Below are 12,946 nucleotides of genomic sequence, written 5' to 3'. Positions count from 1 at the left end.
CATAAAGAAGACTCCGGCAGCTCTCCTCCAGACGGGCCGGAGAAGAGAGAAAAAGAGGGAGGGGAGCTGAGTGATAAAGATGGTTACTTTCTTTCTTTTAGAGGTGAGGGTTTAAAGGAGGGGCGACGTGAGACGATGACGAGACCGTTTTCTTGAAAGGAAGTCACTAGATGCAAAGGAACATCAGGTACGCTTGAAGACACCGCAGAGAGTCAGTGCAATCTCAAAGATGAAAACTCCTGCCAGTGCGATGCAGCTAATGTGTGTCTACAGGCCAGGCACTAAACATCACAACAGTCAACACGACCTACCTTCTACTGACAAACCACATTTCGGAGCTTGCCAAATGTGGTGCTTTGATTTCAATGAAACATGAAAGACTTTACTGCACAAATATATATGTGTAAGCATACACAGCAAAATATCACTTTGTGACTGAAAAAGAGCAAACAGCGCAGTGTACTACTTTAATCCTCTGAAAGTGATTTTCTCTCTTTGTTTTGTTTAGACTGTATATATCTACACATAAGGTGGTTGAAATGGAGAGAAACCTTTTAAAAGTACAAGCCTGACCAGATCTTTGCTGATTGGATTATCTTAACATGACAACTGGAGGAATAATAATAATAAAAAAAAAAGGAATCAAAATCCCTTCAAACAAAATCCCTCTAATCTAACACAAAGGTCACAATAATATTTACCAAATGTAGACTGTTGATAGTTTTTCAGCCAGGTCGTATCCATTTCTGTGTAACATACCGTGAAGTTTAAATGCATTTAAGTGTGCTAAGTAAGTTGAGTCAAGCTAAAGAGGATTCTTGCGGATTCATCATACTGGAAACTTTTTTTTGTAATCCAATTTATCCAAATGCTTCATATTCTGTAGAAAAAAATAAATAAAACATAAGCAGCCAGTGGTCTTACCTGAGCCGGTATCTATGACTGTTGACTGGCCTCTACGGTCGGCCACCAGGCGAGACGAGCCAGGCATGCTAACGGGTTCTGAACGCACCGGCTGGATTCTGCAACATAAGAGAACACAAGAGATGTTCAAAAATTATGAATTGGACTCCTACACATTAGCCACAACAGCGTGAGTGACGACAGTTAGAAATGTGAAATAGAAATAAGCATTCAAATATTAAACATATCTCAATAATTGCTGTAAAAACACCACCAAATTCTGAAATTATAGAAAGATAAAATGATAGAACAGCAGACAGAAAGATAGATAATGACAGATAGACTGAAAAAACGACAGACAGACAGACAGACAGACAGAAAATGAACAATAGACAGACAGACAGACAAAAATAAAACTAATGACAGATGAACAGAGAGATAGCAGTGTTTGTACTGTACAAGTGCTGCCTAGAGATGGTCAATATGTATATTTAGTGAATTTCTGTGGTTAGTAACATGAGTCGATGCTGTCATATTGTGAACTGGATGTTGATGATTGCAGCTGGTAATGTGAGCAGCATTGTGTGTGAACGTGTGTTTAGTGTCTGCACCTGAGGCTGTGCAGGTCCAGGTCCAGGTCGTCTGTGTCGAAATCAAGAAGAGGCTGCTGGGTGTCGCTGGGCCCCTGTGACTGTAGCACAGAGGAACTGGAGGAGATAACAGTGGTTTGACCCGATGGATGGATGGTCTTAAACTGAAACTGAGGGCCCATCCAGAGTCTCCTGTGAGGGCCAGTGTGGGTCACAATTTCCACCTGTAGAGATGAGCAATTAAACTGCTTTTGCAACAGTCTGAACTTTAGCAAAGTAATATATTTTCAAATGCACAATATTCAGCTGAATAAAACAAGACTTTATTCTATGAATCAGGTTTTTAATAATAATTTTTATTTTATTATTTTCTCCGCTCACACAACATCAGTTACATCAACAGTAAAAAAAAAAAGCAAATTATCACAGTTCCCAATGCAAAAAATTTGTTTACGTATTGGTAGATATATATAATTAATAAATAAATAATAAATAATAATAATAATAATAATAATAGAATTAATAACTATTTAATATTGTTACTGGGGGTCAATGTATTATTATTATATATTTTTTTCTTAAAATATGATCTGCAATTCTAAATTTCTTATGACTATTAAAATTAAGTGATAAAAACGGTTTTATTTAGCACATCTTCGAAATCTCATACATGAAACTCAACTGAAAAACACTTTATAAAAGCTGAAACACATAATTAATAACATTATATAACAATATTTCATATTCATAATAACATTCAATAAGATTTTGACCAGTAGTTTTAAATCTGGGGAAAGGAAGCAAGGTTAGACAGACGCCACTCTTCCTCCCCAGTGGACCGCATTAACATAGACACAGAAAGACACAAACATCATGAAGCAAGAGAGAGGGAGGATTGGAGGAGTAGACCGTCCGTCCATCCAGCCATCATCTCTCTCTCCTCTTCAGTTCTCCATCTCTTCTGAAAGAGCATGGTGTGGGGTCAACTCTTCTGTCCTCTTCCTGTCACATCTGTGCAAATGAGGCCAGCGGTATGTGTGGTTTTTTTTACTCTGTAGTTAACACCAACGGTGGCACACAGCTCTGAGAGAAACAGATGCGGGACTGGCTTTTCTTCTGCTTTCGTGAGGACCATGGCCAGATGTTGCCCCCCTCTGCACTCTCTCCACACTTCGCCTTGAGCCCCCCATATTGCGGCTGCCCCACACTGACAGCACTTATTACACACAGCCTGCTGCCACAGCACTCACAGAGGACTGTGCTTTGTATGCTATGTTGCCATAATGCACAGCAGACAAGCAGACTAATTACAATCATATATAAAGCATATAAATAGAGCCATCAACAGGGTTTAGGCTGTTTAGCCAATAGCTGTCACTGCAAGTGTTAATGGTGTCATTAGGCAGACAGGATGTGATGGGGATGTATGCTGTCGCTAATGCTGGTGCATTACCAACCTAAAGATTTAAGATCTTTGGCTGGGGCCGGTCAGGCCACACAAAAACTGCCACACACATGCTGGACCTGTTGCGTCTGCGTAACTAGAGTATTACATCATAAAATTTATAAAAAGCCTGATAACAGATTATAAATCTGGGGTTAAGAACTTCATTTAAAATAGGAAATAAATAAAGTTTTGAGATTGTGAATAATTTGTGACCACAAAACCAGTCTTAAGTGTCAATTTTTCTGAAATTGAGATTTAGACATCATCTGAAAGCTGAATAAATAAGCCTTCCATTGATGTATGGTCTATAAGGATCGGACAATATTTGGCTGAGATACAACTATTGGAAAATCTAAAATATGAGGATGCAAAAAAAAAAAAAAAAAAAAAAAACTGAGTAAACTGTCTTTAAAGCGATTAACTTCTTAAGAATGCTTATTACTAATCAACATATACACACACATATATATACATATATATATATACATATATATATATATATATATATATATATATATATATATATATATATATATATATATACATATATATACATATATATATATACATATATATATATATACACACACACACACACACACACACACACACACACACACACACATATATATGTTGACGCTAGGAAATTTACTAAATATCTTCATGGAACATGATCTTTACTTAATATCCTAATGATTTTTGGCATAAAAGAAATATCTATAATTTTGACATCTACAATGTTTTTTTTTTTTTTTTTGGCTATTGTTAAAAATATACCCAGGCAACTTTTTTTATATTTTTTATTTACACCATTTTTACTTTAAAATAACAAAAACAATTTTGCCTAATGTTCATTCACTTTTGGATCCCACTGTATATGTCTAAATAAATAAATAAATAGTGGCATTATTGATCAATTAAACCTTTTAAAACTGCATTTACTGAAATAAAGTTTAAATAAAATATAACAACTTTAAATGAAATATGAAAAACAAATCGAATTAAAATGACAAAATCCCCAAAATAAAAGATAAATGATTAAGTCAAAATAAAAATCTAATTCAAAACATCAGTTACTTTCATAAATAAATAAAGTGTGTTTTCTAATAAATCAAGCAATCATGCATAATAGTTTGGATGACAAAAACTGGAGAAAAAAAAAATAATGCAATAAGATCCATGTTGGGTGAGCACAGCTGATAATGACACAAGAAATTGTGTATAACTTATACCAATAACTCTGATGCATTAAGTGTAAGTGTTTCACTGAACTGAACGATGTGTGTAGCTTGAGTGTTGTTTATTAGGGTTAATGTTAAGCCAAGGCAGAGATGAAGACCATGGGAGGAGCCTGAGAGTTCTGACTCACCTGTGAGAGCCATTCTTCATCCTCCTGACCACTGTGATCAGACGCCAGACTGTCATAAGACTCATGCCGAGTAATGGGGCCAGGGCTGCCAGGAGGAGCTACTGCACAGAGAGAGAAAATAATTAATTAATTATGTTCTAAAAATATATTTTAGATTAGTTATGAGCAAAAAATATATTTTTGTGTTATTAAAAAAAAAAAATACAGAGTACGTACATATTAAAATGAAATGAAATAAAATAAAATGCAGTGCACTTTTTTTTAAAGACTCTAATATAATATAATATAATATAACAACACAACACAAAATAATAATGGGTCATCTTGCTAACAATAAAGAGCAAACAGTAATAATAAAATCTTCAGCTCTTTCCATGAAGACTCCGTAAGAAGTGCACCAATTAAACACCTAATTGGTAATTAACATTTTTGGGCTGTGGAAAGCCAACAAAAGTGTTCACAGTGCGGTTTGGTATGCGAGCTTTCAGCAGCAGAGACAGCATGGGCAGTGACAGCTGGAGCACTTGGAGGCTTCGCTAACCGGCGCCAAGTATTCAGACTAATGTGCACAATCAGTGGTCTCCCTTCCCACCTCCAGGCAAACACATGCCTTTGTTACCAATGTACATAATACAGCAGAGAATACTAAAGATGTCAAGCCCTCATCTGGAGGACACTAGGAGCCCGTCGCTTCTTCTCTCTATCTGTCTCGCAGATATAAGTGCTCACACACCAGGTGTTCAGACACACTGGATGAGGTGTTCCTGCCGCAGTCACTACTGTGCGAGTAACAGATACACCGACACCTCCACTTGAAGGGGAAATCTGCTCGCTATCCGTCCCACTCAATCACAGTAACACTAGCCACTTACAAATCACGGTCTCCGCTATCCCAGCAAGCTGCATTATGCGGACATAAATCGTAGAGTGACTTCCCGACCTCTGATGGTTCAGAACAGAGCCAGAGCATGTTACCTCTTAAACACAATCAAGCTCTGGCCTTCCTCCTCCCCTCTATCTAAAGCCCAGGGGCACAATAAGTGTTGACTAATAAATAATTGAAGCGTAAGAACAGTAGCAGGCTCTGTAGATCACGTTACAGTGGGTTCATAATGGCCGGGCTTAAGAGGTCGAGGGCTCCTGGACGGTTAAGAGCAGTTTATCTGTTGTGAGTTAGAGTGTGAGCAACAGAATAAGGACAGGAAACAGACCCTGACCACATAAACCTGCAGAATCACAGTCACAGCCTGGTTACAGATTTGCTTTGGCCACCAACACACAAACCATGTACAAGTGAGCTTTCTGTCAAATAATGTTTGCTCAGGTGCATAACGGTGTGCATACTGATACCTGGAAAAAGAAGCCAGACAAGGTTTTGTTAACATTGATGCTTTTACTGTAGTTATTTTCCCCACTCTACCTCGAATAAAAGAACACTTACCATTTTAAACAACTTAATGAATTGATAAACTAACAGATACAGTAAAGGCGGGCGTACACGGTGCGATTTTTGCTGTCATACGAGTTCGCATGCGATTTTTTTCAATCGTGTGGAAATCGCGTATTCTCGTATGGTCGCGGCTCGTATCATTTGCGATGAATTACGAGCCGAGCAGAGTGGCTTACGAGCACTTTCCGACCTCCCAATAATTTTTAAACATGTCTAAAAAGTTTGTGAGCTATCGGTTTGAATTCGTGCCATTTGTGCTGTTGTACGAGCCGATTTGTTGATTTATCTGAAGTTGACCAATTACGAACTAGCAAAACCACTGAAGAAGAAAAACGAAGACGGCCGCTCACACACGCATATGTAGTTTACAGGGACTCTCCATAAACGTAACGGTATTCTATACTGTATATCCCCATACACTACCTCTATCCATCACGAAAAATGCATGTTTAAAATTTATATTAAACACCGTATATTATTTTTTAAAGCCATTTGGTTTACGAGAGGACAGTAATTGTCCTCACAAACCATGTTTACATTTTAATACCCATTTCAGATATTTATAAACCATATACAAGAACACACACACACAGGGTAACCAAACGTCCCGGTTTCCTATTGCTGAAAAATAACCTGTACATGTAGGAAACGGTCACGGCTCGTATCAATATTTAACATGCAGTTATGAGAGAGCGAGAGCAGTTATATTAGGCGCGTTCCACTTGAGGCACCGTTGCACGCAGAGAATGATCACCTGTATGACATCAAAGTACGCCGAGAGCGATTCGAATGCATTGGATATATGTGCTCTCATATCGCTCTCTCGGTAGTTTAATGTCATACAGTGATCCTTCTGTGCGTGCAGCGCTGCTTCAAGTCGAACGCATCTATCAACTTCGTGCGATTGCTTCTGGAATTCGCAGGTTGTAAAATCGTGTCGTATATCATGTCGTCTGTACAATTTTCAGATAAACTCACTCGTGCCGTGTGTGTGGACATACGATCTTCCGACCATCCGAATTCGCACCGTGTACGCCCGCCTTAAATTACTAATACTAATTACAATTGTGCTAATAATAATAAATAAACAAATATTTATAAGTATTTCCATAACTATATAAAAAGAGAAAAAGTGAAAAAGATAATATGTAAATTTGTAAATATGTATTATTTAGATATTTAGTAATGTACACATTTTGTATTAATTAATTAATAAATTCATAATTATTTTTATTTTAATGAATGATGTGTATGGCCATATAAATGTGTATGCATATAAAATGATCAACGAGGAGTGTGAAGAATTGCGATACTGCTGTTATTTTCCCCCATATTATGAACAAACAAATAAATAAATAAATTTATTTATAAAATAAAAGAGTCAATTATTTAATTAATTCATCCATTTAAATTTTATTATTTCTTCCTAAACTAATAAAATGTATGTTTATATGTATATTTATTTACTAATTTACACACACACACACACACACACACACACACACACACACACACACATATAGATAGATAGATAGATAGATAGATAGATAGATAGATAGATAGATAGATAGATAGATAGATAGATAGATAATATTAATATGTTAATAAAAATATGTAAACATCTAAATATTTACATAAATAATAAACTAATCAATTATTTCATTCTTTTTTTCTGCATTTTTTCCATTGGTTGATCTACAGTATAGTAAAAATGTATTCTGTATGAGGCCCTATTCTATACAAATTAAAATGTTCGGTTAAAAAAACTGCAAGAAGATCAGTGGACTTGGAAACCCTTGTATCAGATGTTTAACTTTTAAAAAATAAAAACAGACAAAGTTTATTAACTTATTTATTTAGTATACTCTGAAGACAGCTATAGAATCCCAGATGCATTTGGGAATGTTCTGCTCACTTGTTCCAACAATACAATGAAAGATTATGCCTAATATATGCAGTGTGTAAGTGGTAAAGGTCACGAGCTGCACCTTCCTGCAGCTTTGAATGAAACCCTCACACCTTTCCCTATGAAATCTGGGCTCATTCATTAGAGCGCTCTCAGACACACCGCCGCCACTCTCTCTGCTCAATGACAGCTAATGTCGCAAGCTGAGGATTCCCCGAGCGCTGTCAGTTGGACCAAAGGAGCTTCGCTGGGCCAGCGTGTCCTTGTTATCTACCCATCATCTGGGTATCATCAGCAGTGGTTGGGTAATGCTCCCCCTCCCGAGTGCTGCCTAACGCTGGGCAGATGGACAGGTGGAGATAGTGACCAAGAAGTGGCGCCACGGTTGCTTTTATCACCAGTCGTGCAGGCTCCAGCTCCTCTGACCCTACCGTCCACATGCTGCATTTTTAATCAGCCAGGTCATCCAATCTAGAAGCAAGACCAGAGCTGTCAATCACAAAGCCCTGCTCGCTGCGAGTCCTCAGAGCTGAGGGTAAAGGCATGCACCCCGCCCCTTTCTGAGACCGCTGAGCCTGGGAACAGTCTGCCACTGATTCCCCTCTGCTATCTCCAGCTCTCTTCCGCCATCTTTCTTTCTATTCTCCCCTTTCAAGGTGGCCTTTAACAAAGTAATTACAAAGAAAACAACAGCCTGATAACATAAATGCCCAGCTACGGCTTCTTTATGCTTCTTCCATAAAGAAGTTGCGTCACTTCCTGCCTATAACTACATTGCTGAGAAGACCTCAGTGATCTAGTACATATATTAATTGAAACATTTAGTAATAAAGGGTTTGATGATTTAGAAGTAGAAAAATGATTTCAATACAAAAATGACGACAAGAAAAAATAAGTTTGCGTAAAATTTTGTCTGAAAACTCGAATACGTCAGTGGTTGCTTTGATCAGATGTGTAAATTAAATTAGACAAAAAAGGCCATCATTATGATATAAAAAAAAAAAAACATTGCAAGTTCTTAAAAATAAAAAAAAGAGTTTTAAAATAGTTTTTCAAATAACGAATCATGGTCAGGAATAGTTAATAACCCAATCACAGACATATTCCTGTTAACACATTTAAATGAATGTGTAGAATATATGAATATTTTGCATTTTTGAACTGAAATTCTATTTTCATCTACTAAAATTAGATGCCATTTTAGTCAGACTGAGAAAACCCTCAGACACTGGATGCATCAGTGGTTGCTACTCATGGTGCGACACAACACAGCAAGCAATCAAAAGTGGCACGTCGTGGGCCGGGGGCACAGGACAAACACGTCCACATGCATATGCACATACTCTCCTGAGTATCAGGTTGGTGAGGTTCAGCTGTAACAGAAGTGCACCATGCAAAGATCTCTGCCTTTCTTTAATTAAACATTAGCATCAATGCACTGAACAAGCTCATTATGCCTTTCTTTGCCCCCTGGTGGACCGCATCCATGCAGAGTGCCACGACTGCTCATGCATGGCTATTTCATCACTCTGACACATGCATGGTGATTAGACCGACTTCCAGAGAATATTCTACCCGTTTAGCTTTGAGCACTTGGGCTTTAGTGGCAGAGAAGAAATGTGAAGCCTGGCCTAAAGGACCCAGACAGCTAATTACTCATTAATGTTTATGATTATCCAGCTAACGCAACAATGCTGACTTATTCAAAATATATTAGATGTGTGGCCATCCGTGAGCCTTCTGCCCTCGAGTTGCATTCCTTTCATACGTCAACCAAAAGTGCTTGCGCTCGCTATGCAATTGTTATTAAATTACATGAGTTTAAAGCCATACTAATTGGTTTAATCTGAATGCTGGGTTAATTTGGCGCTATGATGAGTTTCAGGGCATGTATGTACTAGTGAGTGACGAAGGCCTGATTCACAACACCAATGAAAAAAAATAAAAATAAATAAAAGCGCTTCATCAACTGCTACTTTAAATGGAAAGGATATATATCTGCAATCGCTCAAGAACAGGCAGACACGAGCAATGGAGTTAAACGTTCTACGTGTTGTGATACACCAATAAGGGGTAAAAACAAACATCTCCAGTGAGACACAGATACTTACATCCAGCCAGGAGGTATTGATAGTACTGCACAAAGTCTGAGGCAAGCACCAAGGGGTGGTTGCTGTTGAAAGGTGGTTGTAGTTCATTCCACTGCAGTGTCCTACTCAAAACAAACACAGAAATCAATTTAGGAAGTGCATTTCAAAGGGCCAGATGTATATAACAGTCTCCAGCTGAGCTATAATGGACTCAAACTCTCCGCAGCCCAGCAGACCTTACATTTCTCCTGTCTCATGAGGGCACACGAGCTATACAGCTAAGTACATACAATCATTTAACATGTACAATCAGATCAGAAAGCCATTCTGAGAGCTACCCCTGCCTGTTTCCATTTTCTTCACTTGGCCACAAGTATTATTGCATTATGACTAAGCTCTGGGTCGTTGATGTTAATTATTTGCTTGCCCTCATTAAGGCGCCATATAAGCTGTTTTATGTAAATGATATGACTGCAGTGGGTCGTGTCAGGAGCTTATGTCGGACTGAAGGTGAAGTGTAAAAGCAGGTAAATAGGTGTGGTGCTGAGAGCCCCGGGGCAAGACCTGGCTAGATTCCAACAGGCTCTCGGACAGGTGTTCAGCTCCAGAGGCGTGTCGTCGCCTATTTTTTGCACCGTGCTGATTGGACGAGGCTCCAGCACGTGCTCCACCAGGTTTCCGTAGCAACTCAGGATGTACAGCGATTCAACAACAGCCTGCCGAGACTGATCTAACAGGGAAGAAAAGTCAAGACTAAGTTATTGAAGATTAAGATTTGTTGTTTGCAGTTACATCTGTTACCACTTAAAGGAAAAAAGAATTAAACATATACAGGTGCTGGTCATATAATTAGAATATCATCAAAAAGTTATTATTATTATTATTTTTTTTTTGAGTGACGTGTGGACGAATTCTTTCTACTCACACACTATTTTATTTCTTGATAACAGACCGCTGCTAACTATAACACACAAATATCGAGCCTCTTCCTTCGACCTAGCATGTCGTCAGCAGTTTCATGTTGCAGCCATAGGTAATTGTTGTTGGCGTCTGTACTGCGTTTGAGCTCCACCACTATATTCTTTTTATCGACTATTTTTAACTTAAAAATCAATTTTATACACCATCGTTTCCGTTTATTTAACATGTGAATATACCCTCTATTGTATTCTACAATAAAAACAATCAGAGCGCCTCGCTGTCACTAGTTTTATCTTGATCTCCCGGGTCCGCTATTAGCTTATAGCCCGTTAGCATCAGCAAGGGTGTTTGTTGCTAAACGTGCTTACATTGCTAATACTCTATTCACACACATTACCATTGCTGTACTCACGGTTAATTGCTTTAATGGCGGATGAATGTCTACCTTTGATTGCAGGTGAGGACATGTTTGAGCTGTGCACACTCGGTGCAGCTCGAGCTCGAGGCCGTGTAGAAGCAGATTCGCGACCTGGAGGTGAGGCAGGCCCTGCTGAGAGAGCGGAGAGCTGCGCTGGAATCATCCCGGGCTGACGCTCACAAGTCCGGGGTAAGTATACAGCGTGCTGTTAACAGTCCCACCACGTCTACTCCATGTGTTTCTCTGCACAGGACCGGTGCACCCACACAATCCACGTCCAGTGTAAAGTTTCCACAGTCAGTGATGGTTTGGAGTGCCATGTCAACTGCTTCTGTTTTCTCAGGTCCAAGGTCAACACAGCCGTATACCAGGAAGTTTCAGAGCACTTCATGCTTCCTGCTGCTGAACATCTTTATGGAAATGCAGATTTCATTTTCCAACAGGACTTGGCACCTCCACACAGTGCCAAAGCTACCAGTACCTGGTTTAAGGACCAGGGTATTCCTGTTCTTAATTGTCCAGCAAACTCGCCTGACCTTAACCACATTGAAAATCTATGGGGTATTGTGAAGAGGAAAATGCGATTTGCCAGACCCATTAATGCAGAAGAGCTGAATGCCACTATCAGAGCAACCTGGGCTCTCATAACACCTGAGCAGTGCCACAGACTGATCGACTCCATGCCATGCCACATTGCTGCAGTAATTCAGGCAAAAGGAGCCCCAAATAAGTATCGAGAACTGTACATGCTCATACTTTTAATTTTCAAACTTTTTAATTGGCCAATATTTCTAAAAATCCTTTCTTTGTATTGGTCTTAAGTTATATTCTAATTTTCTGAGATACTGAATTCGGCATTTTCCTTAGTTGTCAGTTATGATCATCAAAATTAAAAGAAATAAACGTGAAATATATAAGCCTGTGTGTTATGAATGATTATAATATACAAGTTTCACTTTTTGAATGGAATTAGTGAAATAAATGAACTTTTTGACGATATTCTAATTATATGACCATCACCTGTGTGTATGTATATATATATATATATATATATATATATATATATATAAAACCGCCAATAATCAAACATGTTAAAGCTTAAAAAAAATGTCTAAAAAAAGCCATGTCAGACCTTTCTCTCTCTTCATGTTGGGGTTGGTGATGAACCAAGAGCGGGAGGAGGCGAAGACTGCAGCCACGCAGAACTCCCCACCGCTGGACTTACTGGGAGAGATCTGGGGAGGTGGCTTGGACTTGCTACATAAAAAAAAAAAAAAAAAAAAAAAACACGAATGACAATAAGTACAATAAGTATATAGAGAGTGAGAAAGAGAAAGCAAAAAAGAAAGAAAGACTGCTTTTGGTGACTGGCATCCAGAGTAAAACAGAAAAATTAAAGCCACATTACTGACAAGAAAAGAGACACAGTTGGGATGTAAAAAAATAATCAAGACAAAATTTCCTGCATATGAATGAAATCGCTCAAGAGTTTGAAACAAAAAATGCACATCCACAAACAAAATACTGGGCTTGTATACAATAAACATATTACACATTCATACTTCATGCAAGTACTTCACAATTTGTTTTTGCATGTTTTAAGATTACACTTTTTAAGTTTTAAGTGTAATCTGGAAGACACAATTTACAATATGTTTTTGTATACATATGTTAATGAGAAACTGTTTTTAAATGTGCAGTAAAATGCATATTATTAACAATGTTGCTTTCAACAGAATTCTTATTTCACTTTGTATTGGCCAAAAGAACCACATTAAGTTTTATTTAGTGAGCACAATTTCACCACAGTTGTCGACACCAGAAAACTGCAATCTGATGTTTTACATTTCTG

The 12,946-nt window shown here is 38.2% G+C and overlaps 1 protein-coding gene across 9 annotated transcripts in view; it reads right to left on the bottom strand.

The window, feature by feature from the left end:
• Nucleotides 1-12,946, bottom strand: part of bcas3 (BCAS3 microtubule associated cell migration factor) — a 234,816-nt gene that overhangs the window by 140,656 nt on the left and 81,214 nt on the right. For 7 of the 9 annotated variants that reach the window (XM_026226469.1, XM_026226464.1, XM_026226472.1 and 4 more), the window contains 6 exons: nt 12,227-12,351; nt 10,320-10,485; nt 9,777-9,877; nt 4,310-4,410; nt 1,515-1,717; nt 925-1,022 (listed from right to left, as the gene is read on the bottom strand). In XM_026226469.1, coding sequence (XP_026082254.1) covers nt 925-1,022; nt 1,515-1,717; nt 4,310-4,410; nt 9,777-9,877; nt 10,320-10,485; nt 12,227-12,351 — 794 coding nt within the window. The remainder of the gene's footprint in view (nt 1-924; nt 1,023-1,514; nt 1,718-4,309; nt 4,411-9,776; nt 9,878-10,319; nt 10,486-12,226; nt 12,352-12,946) is intronic. The other 2 variants (XM_026226466.1, XM_026226465.1) reach the window with 1 other exon arrangement.

The sequence above is a fragment of the Carassius auratus genome, chromosome 40, assembly GCF_003368295.1.
Source record: "Carassius auratus strain Wakin chromosome 40, ASM336829v1, whole genome shotgun sequence".
Classification (NCBI taxonomy): domain Eukaryota; kingdom Metazoa; phylum Chordata; class Actinopteri; order Cypriniformes; family Cyprinidae; genus Carassius; species Carassius auratus.
Note: the sequence above shows the minus strand (reverse complement) of the source record. Positions and strands in the feature narration are given on the sequence as shown.